Here is a 15,285-nt window from a genome sequence, read left to right as displayed (position 1 = left end):
AAGTCAGAAAAATTACGTGCGGAAACAGATTTTTTGCTTATTTGCGCAGGTGCGAAGACATCGACGTTTATAAAAATTGCCGAGAACTAAGCACCCAGTGACGTCACCAGGATCGCGAACATCGCGAATATAGCGAGCATAGCGCTCTGTATGGCCGTAGCTTAATTGTGCTGCAGAAAGTAAGGAGAGGCGCGCGATATTCAATTTTTCTCCGCGGCCCACAGTTGGCGCTCGTGCTGCGCCGTGTCAGCGAGCGCAGACATTTACACGGCGTTTGATGAGAGAGAGAGAGAGAGAGAGAGAGAGAGAGAGAGAAAGAAGACACAGCTATTACCGTTCGTTCCGTTAACAGTAGTCTTGAACAGCGCGACGCATTGCTGTGTGGCTTTTCTAATACCTTATAGATACGTTGCAAAATAATAATGTATACTATATTGTTACGATTTATCGCGGGTTCGTAAAGGATAGCCCAAGTAAATATTTTTATTACACACAGTTTTATTTATTGCCACCATTTACATTACTAGCTAATAATCTAAAAATGACAATTAATCAATTGTACTTAAAAAAAAAATGTTGCTTCCTCCAGTCACTCGTTTCTCACAATCCACACGCCTCGCTGGGTCGCACCTCTGGCTCAACTCTCGCCGCAGCACCCCTCGTGGTCCTCCGTCGCAGGACTCCGTCACCGCACTCCACCGCCGCCGTTGCACTTCCCCTTCGCCGAGATCCCACTCGACGCCTCGCTCGGAACTTCGCTCGGAACTTCGCCGCGCCCGCGACACTATAGACCCGGAACTGAACTCTTCGCCCTGGAACCTTCGTCCAGGGACTTCACCACTCTATCGCCCGGAAACCCCGCCGCGGGAAAACTACCGACTTCACTCTGAACTCATATGACTCCCCCCGGCTGGCGTCCTCGGGCATATATATAGGCCCCGGCGCAATTCCAGAACTCATGAGTCCGGCCGGGGCCAGTCGCGTTATTCCGTGCCGACACGACGGTAGAAATCTCTCGAAAACACGTATCGGCGGCTCGCGCAACTCCCAGCTGTTCGGTGTCAGTTACGTGTCAAAGGCAGGGCGTCGCACGGGGAGTGCCGGGAAGGAGGGGGGGGGGGGAAGCGACAATCCTTGTTATCTTCCAGGCGCACGCGGTGCATCTCATGTTGCGGCAGACGCCAGCCAGCTCTGTATCTGCACATGTCCCGGTCTTGCTCACATTCGTAACAATATAATATAAATCACAATTTTATGTTTGGTATTAAAATACGTGTAAATACATAGTTAGAGATACGATATGATAGATGTTACACATCACTGGCGAGTTCTGACATACTTACTCTCTTTTTATCTTAGTTAACGTCACGCGGTATTTACGGACCTACAAGACTCGTGTGGGCTCCGAAACCTTCCGGCACCAATAACCCAGTGCTCATAATTTTAAGTCATACCAGGGTATTGGATCAAACCCACGACCCTCATATAAATAAACGACCGTCCACCTGAGGAGTTGATCAGAGAAGTAGTTAAACGCAAATTTATTGTTTTGGCGGAATTTTTCATTTATTTTCATGTAAGCTATGAAATTACTTTATAAATATTTGTTGTTTTTTAAATAATTGTGATAACGTATTGAATATTCATTAGCTCTCCAAAATCATTTTTAATCATAATATCAAATACTAAGGCTAAAAAAAATTATTTCAGACTAAATATTTTTCTGGTTTTGATTATAATAATTATTGTTACGATTTCCTTGCGGGTTCGTAAGGATAGCCCAATTAATAGATTTTATTGCACACTACAAACAGTTTTATTTATTACCACTACTTGTCACTTACAATTAATCTTCTAAGATGGCAGATAATTAATTACATGTAAAGAAATGTCAATTCCCCAGTCACTCGTTTCACACACCTCGCTGGGCCGCACTTCCGGCGCAACTCTCGCCGCAGCACCCCTCGTGGGTCTCCGCCGCGGGACTCCGTCGCCGCACTCCGCCGCCGCCGTCACACCCTTCGCCGAGATCCCACTCGACGACTCGCTCGCCACTTCACTCGGGACTCCGCCGCGCCCGCGACTCTATCGCCCGGAAACTCCCGACTCCACTGAACTCACTCACTCCCTGCCCTGGAACCTTCGTCCAAGGACTTCGCCACTCTGCCGCACCCGCGGCACTATCGCCCGGAAACTCCGCCGCGGGAGAACTCCCCACTCCGACTCTCTCTCTGACTGACTCGAAGGTCGGCCCAACCTCCTTAAATAGCCCTTGGGTTCCCATCCAGAACAATCGGGCATGTCTCCGAGATATCGCGCGACCTTCGCCGTCGAAATGCCCAGAAACGCATCGTGAGTCCTCGAAGGACGCGGTGGCTGCTCTAAGAACGCCGATAAAGGCGTCTGAGTCATTTTATTCCGCAGTGCGGCCTCTTTTAAGTAACCCGATCTGAGGCAGGTGCGCGCTGCGACGGTCAGGATGTAGCGAGATAGTATGACACGAGATACCAGGGAGAGGATGCGGGTGGAAGGGGGCGCAGACAGACCGAACGAGTGCGGCGATGCCATGCACTGCAGCCAAGCGCGATCGTAACATTGCCCCCTCCTTAAACCTGTTCGTCCCGAACAGGTAATGCATCTCCTCCTGGAGGTCCCCATGCTACTCGAAGTTTAGGCCTCCTGCCTTTACTCCATCGCGGGCTGTACAGTCTCACCAGATAACCCTCTCTCTCATTAGATGTAGCTTCTCTTGTCACCCGGCGACACTTCTGGGTCGCAGATTCCCCATGTCGTTCAGCCAGCTGCCCGAGACGGACCGACCATTGCCTTGGATGGACTCGATACTCTTGAGAGCATTGCTCGTTGCCTCCCAATGGTTCGCTTGTTTCTTCCCTTTTTCTCTCTGTTTGTTCTCTCGTAGCTACTCGTTCACAAAGCATTTCTTCCCAGCTCTTCTTCGTCACTTCTTGGTTCCTCATTCCCTCTTTGTTCTTATGAATATCGTCTGGACTGTACTCAGTTACTCCTTGCACCATCTTCTTCACTCTTTGTGTTCTCATTTTCTCTTCTCGGACTTTCTTCCCCTGTTCTTGGTCCTTCTTCACCTCTTCTTGGTCTTCCTGTGTCTCTTCTTGGTCTTCCTTCGTTTCTTCTTTGCACTTCTCTATCTCTTCTTGACTCATGTACATCTCTTCTCGGCTTTTCTTCAGCTCTTCTGTGCATTTAGCCCTCTCTCTTTGGTTTATCTTCATTTCTCCTTGTTCAATATTCCTTACTTTGTAACTCATCTTCACTACTTCTATGCTTTTCTTCAGCTCTTCTTTCATCTTCATGTCCTGGCTGTTCTCCTCTCCTTGGCTAATGTCCTCTTCGCAGTGTTCTTCGCTGTTCTCTTCGCTGTTCTCTTCACTGGTCTTCTCTTCGCTAGTCTTCTCTTTGTTGTTCTTCTCTTTGTTGTTATTCCCTCGGCTGGTCTCTTCTTGGCTGGTCTCTTCTTGGCTGGTCTCCTCTTGGCTGGTCTTCATTTCTCTGATCTTCTCTTCACTGTTCTTCTCCTGACTGGTCTTCTGTTTGCAGTTCTTCTCTTCGCTGTTTTTCTCTTGGCTGTTCTTCTCTTCTATGCTTATCTTCCCTTCGGTCTTCATTTCATTCCTCATTTCTTCTTGGCCATGCTTCAGTTCATCCTGACCCTTCTTCATTTCCTCTAGGCTATTATTTGACCCGCTCTTCTTTTCTTCATGGTGGTTCTTACTCTCCTTCCTTCCACTCTTCATTTCTTCCGTTAAGTTCTTCATACTCGCTAACATTTCTTTGTTATATTTCTTCACACTGGCCACCATTTCTTCCATTTTATTATTGATCTTTTCTAGGGCAACCATTATCTCCTTGTATTGCTCGTCAGTAAGCCCTTCAGTAGCCATCTCTCTAAATAGGATTTACTAATTAAACAACCTAAATAATTTTTTCTTAATTTTAAATGGTCTAGCCGAACCTTCTAATTAAACTAACGATAACTCTATTACATTCAAAACTAACACTGACTACAGTATACTCAAACTAACTCTAGAAAATTACGAATTCACGAAATTTCTAAATGCTAACTTTACTCTCGATAAACTAAATCCTATTTCTTAACTGAATACTAAATCTATTAATTAGGGCTATCCCACTTCTGACACCAAAATGTTACGATTTACCTGCGGGTTCGTAAAGGATAGCCCAATTAATAGATTTTATTTCACACACACAGTTTTATTTATTACCACTACTTGTCACTTACAATTAATCTTCTAAGATGGCAGATAATTAATTACATGTAAAGAAATGTCAATTCCCCAGTCACTCGTTTCACACACCTCGCTGGGCCGCACTTCCGGCGCAACTCTCGTCGCAGCACCCCTCGTGGGTCTCCGCCGCGGGACTCCGTCGCCGCACTCCGCCGTCGCCGTCACACCCTTCGCCGAGATCCCACTCGACGACTCGCTCGCCACTTCACTCGGGACTCCGCCGCGCCCGCGACTCTATCGCCCGGAAACTCCCGACTCCACTGAACTCACTCACTCCCTGCCCTGGAACCTTCGTCCAAGGACTTCGCCCGGAAACTCCCGACTCCACTGATCTCACTCACTCCCTGCCCTGGAACCTTCGTCCAAGGACTTCGCCACTCTGCCGCACCCGCGGCACTATCGCCCGGAAACTCCGCCGCGGGAGAACTCCCCACTCCGACTCTCTCTCTGACTGACTCGAAGGTCGGCCCAACCTCCTTAAATAGCCCTTGGGTTCCCATCCAGAACAATCGGGCATGTCTCCGAGATATCGCGCGACCTTCGCCGTCGAAATGCCCAGAAACGCATCGTGAGTCCTCGAAGGACGCGGTGGCTGCTCTAAGAACGCCGATAAAGGCGTCTGATCATTTTATTCCGCAGTGCGGCCTCTTTTAAGTAACCCGATCTGAGGCAGGTGCGCGCTGCGACGGTCAGGATGTAGCGAGATAGTATGACACGAGATACCAGGGAGAGGATGCGGGTGGAAGGGGGCGCAGACAGGCCGAACGAGTGCGGCGATGCCATGCACTGCAGCCAAGCGCGATCGTAACATTATGTACTTTCGATAGTACTTAGAACGAAAAACTTTTAATACGTCTTCTGATAGCTTAAAGTTTTTCAGTTAAAATACTGAGAGTTAAATTAAATTATTTTAACCTTCAGTATTTGTTTGTGGTTATTTTTCTTCCCCCCCTTCTCTCTCTCTCTCTCTCTCTCTCTCTCTCGTAGTGTGGTAAGATTTTGTTAAGTCTTCTTGTGCATAACTGTATGACGTAGGCTAACCGGGATGACCCTTGTTATTACCACGACTGACTTTGCTACTGAAGAGTCTGGCTATCTATTCTCCATGGCTGGCATCTGCCTTGTTGCGTTGTTTAAATATTCACTGGGGAAATATTTTTGCGGGCATCATGATTTTATGCCAGTATAGGATGTTTCTGTGAACTCTGAGGAAGTTTTTACTTGTTTGTGCAGTAGAAGGACGTTCACTAACTCGTTGTATGCAAATAATGTATTTCACATTCTCTTTAAGCCCACGTAAGTAAATTAACCAAATATTAATCTTTTTGTTTCAGGTTTTATTTAGCCAATACAGCATTGAAAATTATATGGTATAGTATGGTTCTCTGGATGGCATTTGAGCTCCTTAAGTTCATGGTTAAATTTTTAAATAATTTCTAGTATAAAGTGTTAAATGTAATACGTGTGGTATATGCCCTTATAATTTGCTTAATATATAAGTAATCAATTTTTTTTTTCAAAACACTTCTACCAATAAATTTATTTTTATATTCCAAGTTTTACTTTCCTGTATTTATAATAATATTAGAGAACTTTATTGAATGCCTTAAATTAAAACTACCTATATAGACGAGACAACTATGAAGCAAATGCATCGCAGTTGAAATGCCATGTGTGAAAGCTATGAGCTTAAAAGCTGCGACAGAAATAATAAACACGAAAATTTATACTTTGAATACAACAAGGATACGTAAAAATAACAATATTTTGGTTTTACCCATAGAATTTATATAAGTTGGGCAAGCTCTTGTCACCGGCTGGCCTCTACGTTCAAGACCAGGGCTGACAACCGTGCACACACTCGCTAAGAGAGGGACAAATATAATTTCATATCAAAACATCAAAACCTGTACTCTCAGTAATCCAACCCCCCTCTTTACCAGCGGTTCGTGCTGAAGGAAAACGAAAATTAGCAGAGAAAATATAATAGAGTAGAAACGGAAACATACTGTCTTATTTATTGTGCAAAATAGTAATAATAATATGTATCATAGCTCATTCCAGCTAAATAAACAACTACCAAAAGCTGATATTGTAAATACAAATAAAATATTATCTAACAATAAATACATATAGAAAAGCTAGCCTGTATAGATTTATTTAAAGTTCGTAAACAGGTAAAGGGGTCCCCAAAAAATGTTAAATAAAAATCAATCGTTCGAGTGCTGGCAATCAGTTCTCACTTCACAAGTCCAAAACGGGCGTAAACGTCTCCAGCAAGGTAAGTTCCGAAGAAATATGAGCTTAGTGTTGTCCAACGTATTTATACCCACACGCCTCTTCATTTAACTATGCGTGGGGCTACATACACAAAATCAATTAGCTTGCACGGCAATCCACTCATTGTCTATATTGATGAATATTAAAATGAGGAAGTGTCTAGTCAGTTCTGTACTATCATCCAAAAAGTACTAAAAATTCTTCGGCCTCTAGGCCCCAAATAAAAAGACGGGAAGGTTACTCCTTACTTTGAGACATTCGGCGAGGGGGCCCTCTTCGCCATCGTCAAGGCCCGTGACGGCGGCTGGTGTTTGTAGAAGTTCAGGAGTTCCATGTCGACCCGTCGGCAGTCGGAGCAGCAGTCCCGCCCTCACCCTCGCGCGATACTCAGCTGCTTCGATTCGGCCGGTCGGCCCACATCGTCGCCCAGTCCGGAAACACCCGAGCCAGCACCGACAGCACTCGCATGTAAAAGAACGGATTTGAAAAAATAACCATCCTAAAATAATTATAAAATTATCAATCCTTAACATAAAGAAATAATCCAAATTAAGTAGCAATAAATAAATCAATCAAAGGAAAAGAATTACCACAGAACAAAATAAACCCTAACTAAATCGAGACAGTTACCGATTCGCGCCAAGTTTGAGTGAAACGGTAATGACACCAAAAACGTTTACCAAAATGTAATAAATAGCGTGTACTGAATTATTTTTATTATCCTGAGTAATTAATTGCTAAAAATGCTTATGAAAAATATACATTTATTGTAAAAATGCATCTTAAGTCACAATAAAAATAACTATTTTTGGTAAAATATTTTAATAAAAATAATTGGAACATAATTATTTTAAAAAATAAATTCTCTTATCTTTATTAATGGGTGTGATGTATAAAACTAATAAACGCTAACACACCTGTTTTAAAATGAAATTGACCTAAAAATAAAACCATGAAATTTGTGTCTTCTTATTGTTATTGTGTGTAGAGAAAATGTTCATTAATGGTCATCTGTGGCTATGCTTGCTACGGCATCGCATTCACGTGGGAGACACGCAGAAAACGTAAGCGTCAAAATTCCGTCATAATAATGTTTGAGAATTGGCCTGGTTCACTAACAGGTCAGAGATCTCTACTATCATGGATCCCATCAACCTTTCTATGCTAATCTCCTGCGAACGTTAGAATAGCTGATCCTTGAAACAATAATGCAGCCTTGAAGCATGCATTCCAGGCATTATCTAAATTCTATTTACGTGTAAGTAAAAGTACATATGTCGAATTTTTAACACGAAACAGTTTTCCCTCATTGTCCGTGGCTTCTAGAAGGCTGGACGTTTCAAAACACTCTTGGGACTGTTACGCTTTCGGTTCAGGAGTGGAGCTGGTAGCAGTGCCATAGGCTGAAGGATAGCGAGGGTTTGCGGGGTAACTGTCTGTTATGGTATCGACTTCATAAGAGCAAAATAAGCTATACGGTGACACGTTACGTTTATCGTTAAAAGCAGTTATGCAATTGAAGTATGTTTCTTAAAAAGCACAAAGTAGAGATCAATACGAGTTTGCAATTTTACGTGTATGTTTAAATTTATAACATTGAGTAGATAGGTTCCTTTAAGTTACTTAAAATTTGTTTTAAACATATATCTTCAGGGAAAAAAGACTTTACTCGTGTTTCAAAGATTTTGAATAATAAAACATTAGGTCAACACACAAAATCCATTAAACAGATGTAAATAAAAGCTTATAGGCAGACACAAAGTACATTCATTTTGTAGCTATGTAATAGAAGTACCCAAAAGGTTTTACATCAATAACATTTACTAACCTAATTGGTTAAATAATGATTTAGGTTGTATTGAAAATCAGTAGATACATTTAAAGTACAATTGCGAATTAAAAAAAATATTTTTTTGAATATTGATACATACAGATATAAAATAAACTAAACAAACAAAAATAGATTTTAGACTGGACAGTAAGATAGCATCTAAGTAAATTAGTACTTATTATAAGTATATCTTAAATATTTGTAAAATAAAAAAAAAAAAAACACTTCCAATAAAATGTCAACCGATTTAGGAAAGTGAAACAAAATTAAAATTCGAGAATATCATGAAGTCTTAATCTCGAGCAATATTTTATGTGTTCATCTTTAATGAAATGTAAAATTTATTGCATTCTTAAAAACTTTTAAATACTTGAAAATTAAGTGAGAACTCTCCAATTGTTGTATTGAAATTAATTTCTAAAAATGTTTTGATGGATGGAAATTAAATATTTTTCAGTCTTTTATTTAATAATTTAATCGAGATATATGATTTTAAATTAGAATAATGTAAGACTTTCTAATTAATAACCCAGGGGAGGCACAATTCGTAGATTATAACCGCGCATGTACAAAACCTTAGTTTGTGCCAAGATAAAGATTCAATGTCTCGAGTACAATAAATATAATATAAATAATTAAAATTTAACCCCCTGTTACCAATGTTTAGCCTTCTAGGGTAATAAATCTCAAAAAATTACACGATGCTTTAAAAAAAGATTATAGTTGGACCATGACACACATAAATCATAACGGAATAATTGCATTTTTAACATTTATGTTTGCGGTATCTGGGAACGCGAAACGATTTAGAGTTTATTGAAACAAAAATATTTACTTCCGAATAGTTAAGGATTTCAGGGTATTTCTCTTTAATCAGCACACGCACGTACTACATACAACTCATACAACTGAGACACACATGAAATGTTCGAGTTTTTCAGACTTCTTCGAACGGTACAAGACACGCAGATGAGTGCTGCCAAGGCGGTAACTGTGGCAGGAATCTCAACTGCGTCGCCACTCGCCAGACAGCCTGAGCTCTCTCCTCCTCCTTGTCGCGTCTCCAGCAAGGACAGTTGGTCACACTGCAACCTATAGGCCTCTCCGCCGCCCGGGCGATGCTGTCCGCGCAACAGCTCAGGCAAACTTCAAACCATTTAATATATGTGTTTGGTGATTTATTTTATTACGTTTGATGTTTTACAAAGTTAGAAACGTACTAAAAAGTTTATCTAGAAAGGAAATAGCAGCAACAGCAGCCAGTCTCTCGGATCGCAGCAACGAGCAGGCGAGTCGCGTGCCAGGAAGCGCGGCTACTCGCAGTGAAGACAAGTCAAGCGGGAAGCCTGAACACAGGGGCATTTATCGTAGCCTTTAAGGCCCTTCTAAGATCAAGCCGATGGCATCTTAGCGAGTCACACGCATGGGCAGGCATGGCTACTTGTTGGAACGCCACGTGACAAGGAGAGCAAAGTCAGACGTGTGAGCACGCGCGTTGTGATTTGATTTTGTTTTGTGTGCAATAGGAACTTCACCGGCCCCTGTGTAATGCCCCTGTGTGCGGGCTTCCCGCTTGACTCGTCTTCACTGCGAGTAGCCTTGCTTCCTGGAGCGTGACTCGCCTGCGGCGATCCGAGAGACTGGTTGCTGTTGCTGATGATTGCTGTTTCCTGGACTGTCGGTGAAGATGTTGTTGCGGCCGCTTTGTGGGTGACTACGTAATGTCTGTCGCCAAGCTGACTACATGGAACTCAAGACTGCCATTGTCTCTGGTTTAATTCACAGTCGGTGAACCTCTATGCAAAGTGCTTAAAATATTTACGAAAAGTGCTTAGAACTGAATGACGACTGTGTGAAAAAAATCAAGTTGACATGTTGTAAACAAAAAACTATAATCCTTTTCTCTCGAGTTTATTTTGAAAAAATGACCAAAGGACTTCTCTTAAAACTCAATCCTTTTCCCTTTTGGTGCTACGTGTTTTAGTGGAAATTCCTACAAACATTCTAATCAACTGCCAAAGAATTACTTAACTAATAGTAAAATTAAGAAAGTATTCTCGGGACAATATATACAACTGTCTGTCTTTTAAACTAGGTATATATAACTTTTATTGTCCATTTAGTGTGCGAATAGTCCGACTAAAAAAGACAAAAAACATATTTAACAACTTTTGTATTAGTTTAGACAAACTTTGGTCATGTAAAAACAACTGTGACTCAACTGATGACGTCCATATATTAAATTAATTGAAGTAAAACTTGTTAAATAAATCCTATTATTATAAATCTACAGTAACAGTCAAGTTATTACTCTAAACATGCACTTGCCTTCAAGTAGATAACAGCTAAGATAAACCTTAACCATCTTGTCTCGGAACAGGAAATCACACCAACCTTTCACAGTTGCCACATAATCATTTTACAGTGTTTACATGTAGCGAAATAAAAAGTCGGTAGCTTGAAATTAGTAGTTCATTAAGCTTTTAAATGGTGCGAATGTACTATAACTGGGCTACAGAAACGGTGTTGCAGTCACGCCAAATTATGGTTACGCAACACCTTTCAAATTTAACAGTGATAAGGTTTTGGATGCAACTCCTAGTGATATGAATAATAATTATATTAGCACGAGTGAGAAAACACGTTCGGAAAGGTTGGCCCAATTAATTGTATACAGTTTTATTAATTACCTAATATTTATACTATTAAGTTATAACAATTGAATTTTCTATTAAAAAAGTTATGGCTCTTTTATAAGTTCCTCAATTTACTGTCTCCACTATAGCTTGGCTCGAAAGTGGTTGTCCTACTGCTCACGTATTACCGCTCACCTCTGTGCTCAACACACTGCCTCGCACTGCTCACTCGTCCGCCGCGCACACAACAGCTGTCAGATGCTTCGGTCCCCCAGCACCAGTCTCGTCGCCCTCCCTCGCTCGCCAAGAGCTCACTCGCTCTGCCCTTCGCTGCCTCGGAGGCTGGCGTCGCCGTGTATACACCCCTCAGCCGCCATCAGTGTGGTGTCCGGGTCTACTTGACTGCCCTAGCTCCTGCCGAATAACAGGCAAGAGAAGCTGCTGTTCATGCTATACGAAATCACAAAATGTAATAAATAAATGTCCACTGACAGTATTTCTTAAATATCTAAAAAAAAAAAAAAAAAGGTGGATCGGAAAGATTGACGAAAGAGGAAAAATATAATTTGAAAAATTACAGGAGAGAAATATTATAACATTGCAGGTTTTTCGTTCTATGACCCAGGTAATTTTTAAGTTAAGCTGTAATTACTAAGTAAACTATAAAATATGTTTACCACACAGAACTATTTCAAGATTATATTAAAAAATATACCTAGAGTGAATTATATAATTACATACCTTATTAACTTTATCACTTAATTAGATTGGATAAATATTAATTACTCGCTTTAGAATATAATGTGACTTTCTTGTGAAGACTATAGCTATAATTTTCTCCAATCACCACAAGAAGGTTATTACTTACGTAATAACTTTTGTCGCATGTTTTTGCTGCATAACGATCATTAAATTTTCTCCATTAATTAGATACTTAAAAAAACCCACACAAATACGCAACACATTCAGATGTAAAATTTCTTTAAGTATTTGTTCCGGCTAGATAGTTCAGTGTAAAGAACAAGGTCGTTAATGTCAAGACCTCTGAGTTACGATTGTTCGATAGTCTAATTATTATTCATGCCCTTTACGTCACGTCGGTTTATGCTCTCTAACGGTAGTGTATAAAACAGTTCCGTAGGGGACTGCTCTTTATATTCTGTCTAACTAGACTCATTACTTGGTTAAAGGCTTTAATATACTGATTCACGCTATATTGTGCTAGCTAAGACCACGGATAATAAAGATGGTGTTACAAACACATAATGAAGATATGACTACTATACACTGAGAAAGTTTAACATATTAAACTTTAAAATTTAAGTTTCTTAAAGTTTTAAATCAATGTGTTGATTGGTTCACTGCTGCGTTGAAGCCACGTCTCCAGACGCATCAGACACATAAACCAAACATAAATGTAGAATAAATCAACAAAATACAATGTTCTTTACATGAAAAAGCTTGAGAATTATTATGTCTCTAATAAAACGTTTGTTATTGAATATGTAACTCAATCGTTTGCTCCTTAGAGGGGTATTATAAATTCAGATAAACGGCAGATTCGGAGGAATAGAATTTTGTTGACATTTAGAATCGTTTAAGTTATTAAGACAATATTGCTGTAGAAGGTATAAATGTTAATAAAATCACTTCTGTAGGTAAACAAACATAAGAATCTTTATCTGTAAGACGTTTCGGTGCAATTAGTAACCATATTTTCCCCTTTTTACACCTTAGGGATTAAATTAAACAAAATGGTACAGTTGTTATTGGTGGTTTTTGTATATTTATTATTGGTACCTCATATTTTTGTAATGCTTTATTAGTTTTGGATATATAATTATATATCTTAAAACCTCATCTATCCCTTTTCACCCCTTAAGAGTTGAATTCCGAAAAATTATAGAAATTTTGTTGCATGATAAAGTATATGCATAATAATATTTGGAGGTACAATTAATCATCTGAAAACCATATTGACACCTTCATCACTGATTAAGGATTGGATATCGCCAAATGGTTAAATTGTGGTGGGTTTATTTTATGTGTTAGTTATGGCTACCTATTATCTTTTCTTATGCATGATTATCTTCTGAGATATAATTATCTTAAATCATATTTACCCTTTTTTTCCCTATTAAGGGCAGAATTTTTTTTATTATATATAGTCTAGTGTTTAAGTAAGGCAAATACATTTTTTTATTTTCAAACTATTTAAGAGCCCAATTCCAATAATTTGTTGTTTTTTTTTCTTTCGAAAATTCATTCAACGTAAAATATTTTCACCCCAAATACTTTTATTATAAGTATAATTCCTTTTGTCCCCAGATTTTGATAAAATTTAAATGATAATAAACGAAATTAAAAATTTAAATTCATTTTAAGGTGTTATTTTTGACCACGTATACAAAGAAGTATAAAAATATTTGATCATTATTATTGTTAATTATGTAGATGAAAGAGTAAAAATTATGTACTATATTGTCTAAAAATTCACTTTTACGAGGTTTTAAATAATCTATATATAATAACTAGTAATCAAGGTAGATTTTAAACACTTAAATTATCTACTACATTGCTAAATTATCTTAGTCTATACAATATATAGATAAATTACTTTTAGTTTTACCTTAATTTAATTACTGTTGATAATATGATCTTCTATAAGGGGAATAACGCCTTTGCCTATCCAGCTATAACCTTTTAATTTAAAAATGTGTTAAATTTACTGTGTAATTTTTGTTTTCAAATAAAATGTAAAAGAAAATCCATGGCTTCAATTGCAATTTCAATGTCATATATAATTAATTATATCAACGATAAATTGAAATGGTAAATTTCAGAAAATTTACTTTCATAATACCCCGCGAACAAATAAATTCACGGAATTCACGAGTCTTAACTATTGAGCTGTTTTCCTTTGACACATTGTTTTTTTTTTTGGCGTGTATGAGTAATGAGTCAGCCGTTCGATTACAATATTACTTACAATCATGAGCTAATGGTTTGTTACCACTTATTACAAAAAAAAAAATTGTTAAAACATTTACAAGCATGTACACACTCTCGAAAATCATTCCGAATATTTGTAATGTATTCAATCAAACGCATGTTTATCGTATAACAAGAATAGCACTAGAAATGTCTTTCATCGTTTTTAATAAAATAATTCTGTTAGTTATGTAAATATCTACCATGCAATATGTAAATCAAATTGTTAGTGCATTGTCAGAAATGTTTCTTTAATAGAAACTATTTTACAGCAACAATTAGTCATATAGTAAACTATTTCATCAAAGCGTTTTATGATTAGCCGTTTATGGTTTCCAATAAATACGGTATAGTCTATTATTTATTGTTAACACACGGTTGTATCCCAGCGCAAACTTCTAGATTTCTTTGTTTAATTCCAAGGACAAAAAATACAATACGCGAGTAGAAGCTACGATTGTGTGCTAATACATGATCTGCGTTACAAAATAAATGTACCGGGCTTTCAAGGAAATATAACAGTTTAGCACAATGTCTATGGACGACAACACGCCGTCTGCAGGCGACAACTCGCCGGTGCAGGACTTCTACCGGGACTGCGGGGTGCTGGTGACGGGCGGGACAAGATTCCTGGGAAAGCTCGTCATAGAGAAGATCCTGCGATGCTGTCCTGCCGTCAGGACCGTGTACGTGCTGATACGACCGAAGAAAGGCGTGTCGGCGGAGGACAGGAGGAAGGCGCTTATGGACAACGAGGTGAGGATCACTACGTACAGCAAGTGCGTCAATTCATCACTTGGTTGTCGATTTACTGCACAGTTCCATGCCTGCAAGGTGACGTTGCAATAAACAACAACGTACATAATTCACTACTTGCTTTCTTAAATCAGCATTAAGTCGTTGGTCAAAAGGTTTTATAGCCAAAGCCAGCTGTTTACAAGGAATCTCTGCATTTTGATACTCTTTGTGCAAAATACGTATGATGTAAACACCTGGTTTTAAATGCCTCTGTATTGAGGTCACACCCGTGTAAATCAATGGATTACCTAACATATCTACGTGCCTTGTTGCAGCCATCTACAAAGGCCGGTTGTCAACTGCCAATCAACAATATGATTGAGTGGACCACCTTTGAAATTGGCTGCAACGAGACACCCAAAACGTTGGGAAAACCACTGATTATAAAGACGTGCTCTCGACCTAGAAGCCAAGCAGTAGTGCATAAAACATGTAACTAATATTAGACACTGTATGTAAATGA

At 39.4% G+C, this 15,285-nt stretch overlaps 1 protein-coding gene across 2 annotated transcripts in view; it reads left to right on the top strand.

The window, feature by feature from the left end:
- Positions 1-9,848: 9,848 nt before the first annotated feature.
- The window catches only part of LOC134530300 (fatty acyl-CoA reductase wat-like), a 59,435-nt gene continuing 53,998 nt past the window's right edge, over positions 9,849-15,285 (top strand). For both annotated transcript variants that reach the window (XM_063365021.1, XM_063365020.1), the window contains exon 1: positions 9,849-14,780. In XM_063365021.1, the coding sequence (XP_063221091.1) occupies positions 14,556-14,780 (225 nt within the window). In that variant the 5' untranslated portion in view covers positions 9,849-14,555. The remainder of the gene's footprint in view (positions 14,781-15,285) is intronic.

This window comes from Bacillus rossius, chromosome 3 (genome assembly GCF_032445375.1).
Source record: "Bacillus rossius redtenbacheri isolate Brsri chromosome 3, Brsri_v3, whole genome shotgun sequence".
Classification (NCBI taxonomy): Eukaryota; Metazoa; Arthropoda; class Insecta; order Phasmatodea; family Bacillidae; genus Bacillus; species Bacillus rossius.
This window is presented reverse-complemented; position numbering and strand designations above follow the sequence as displayed.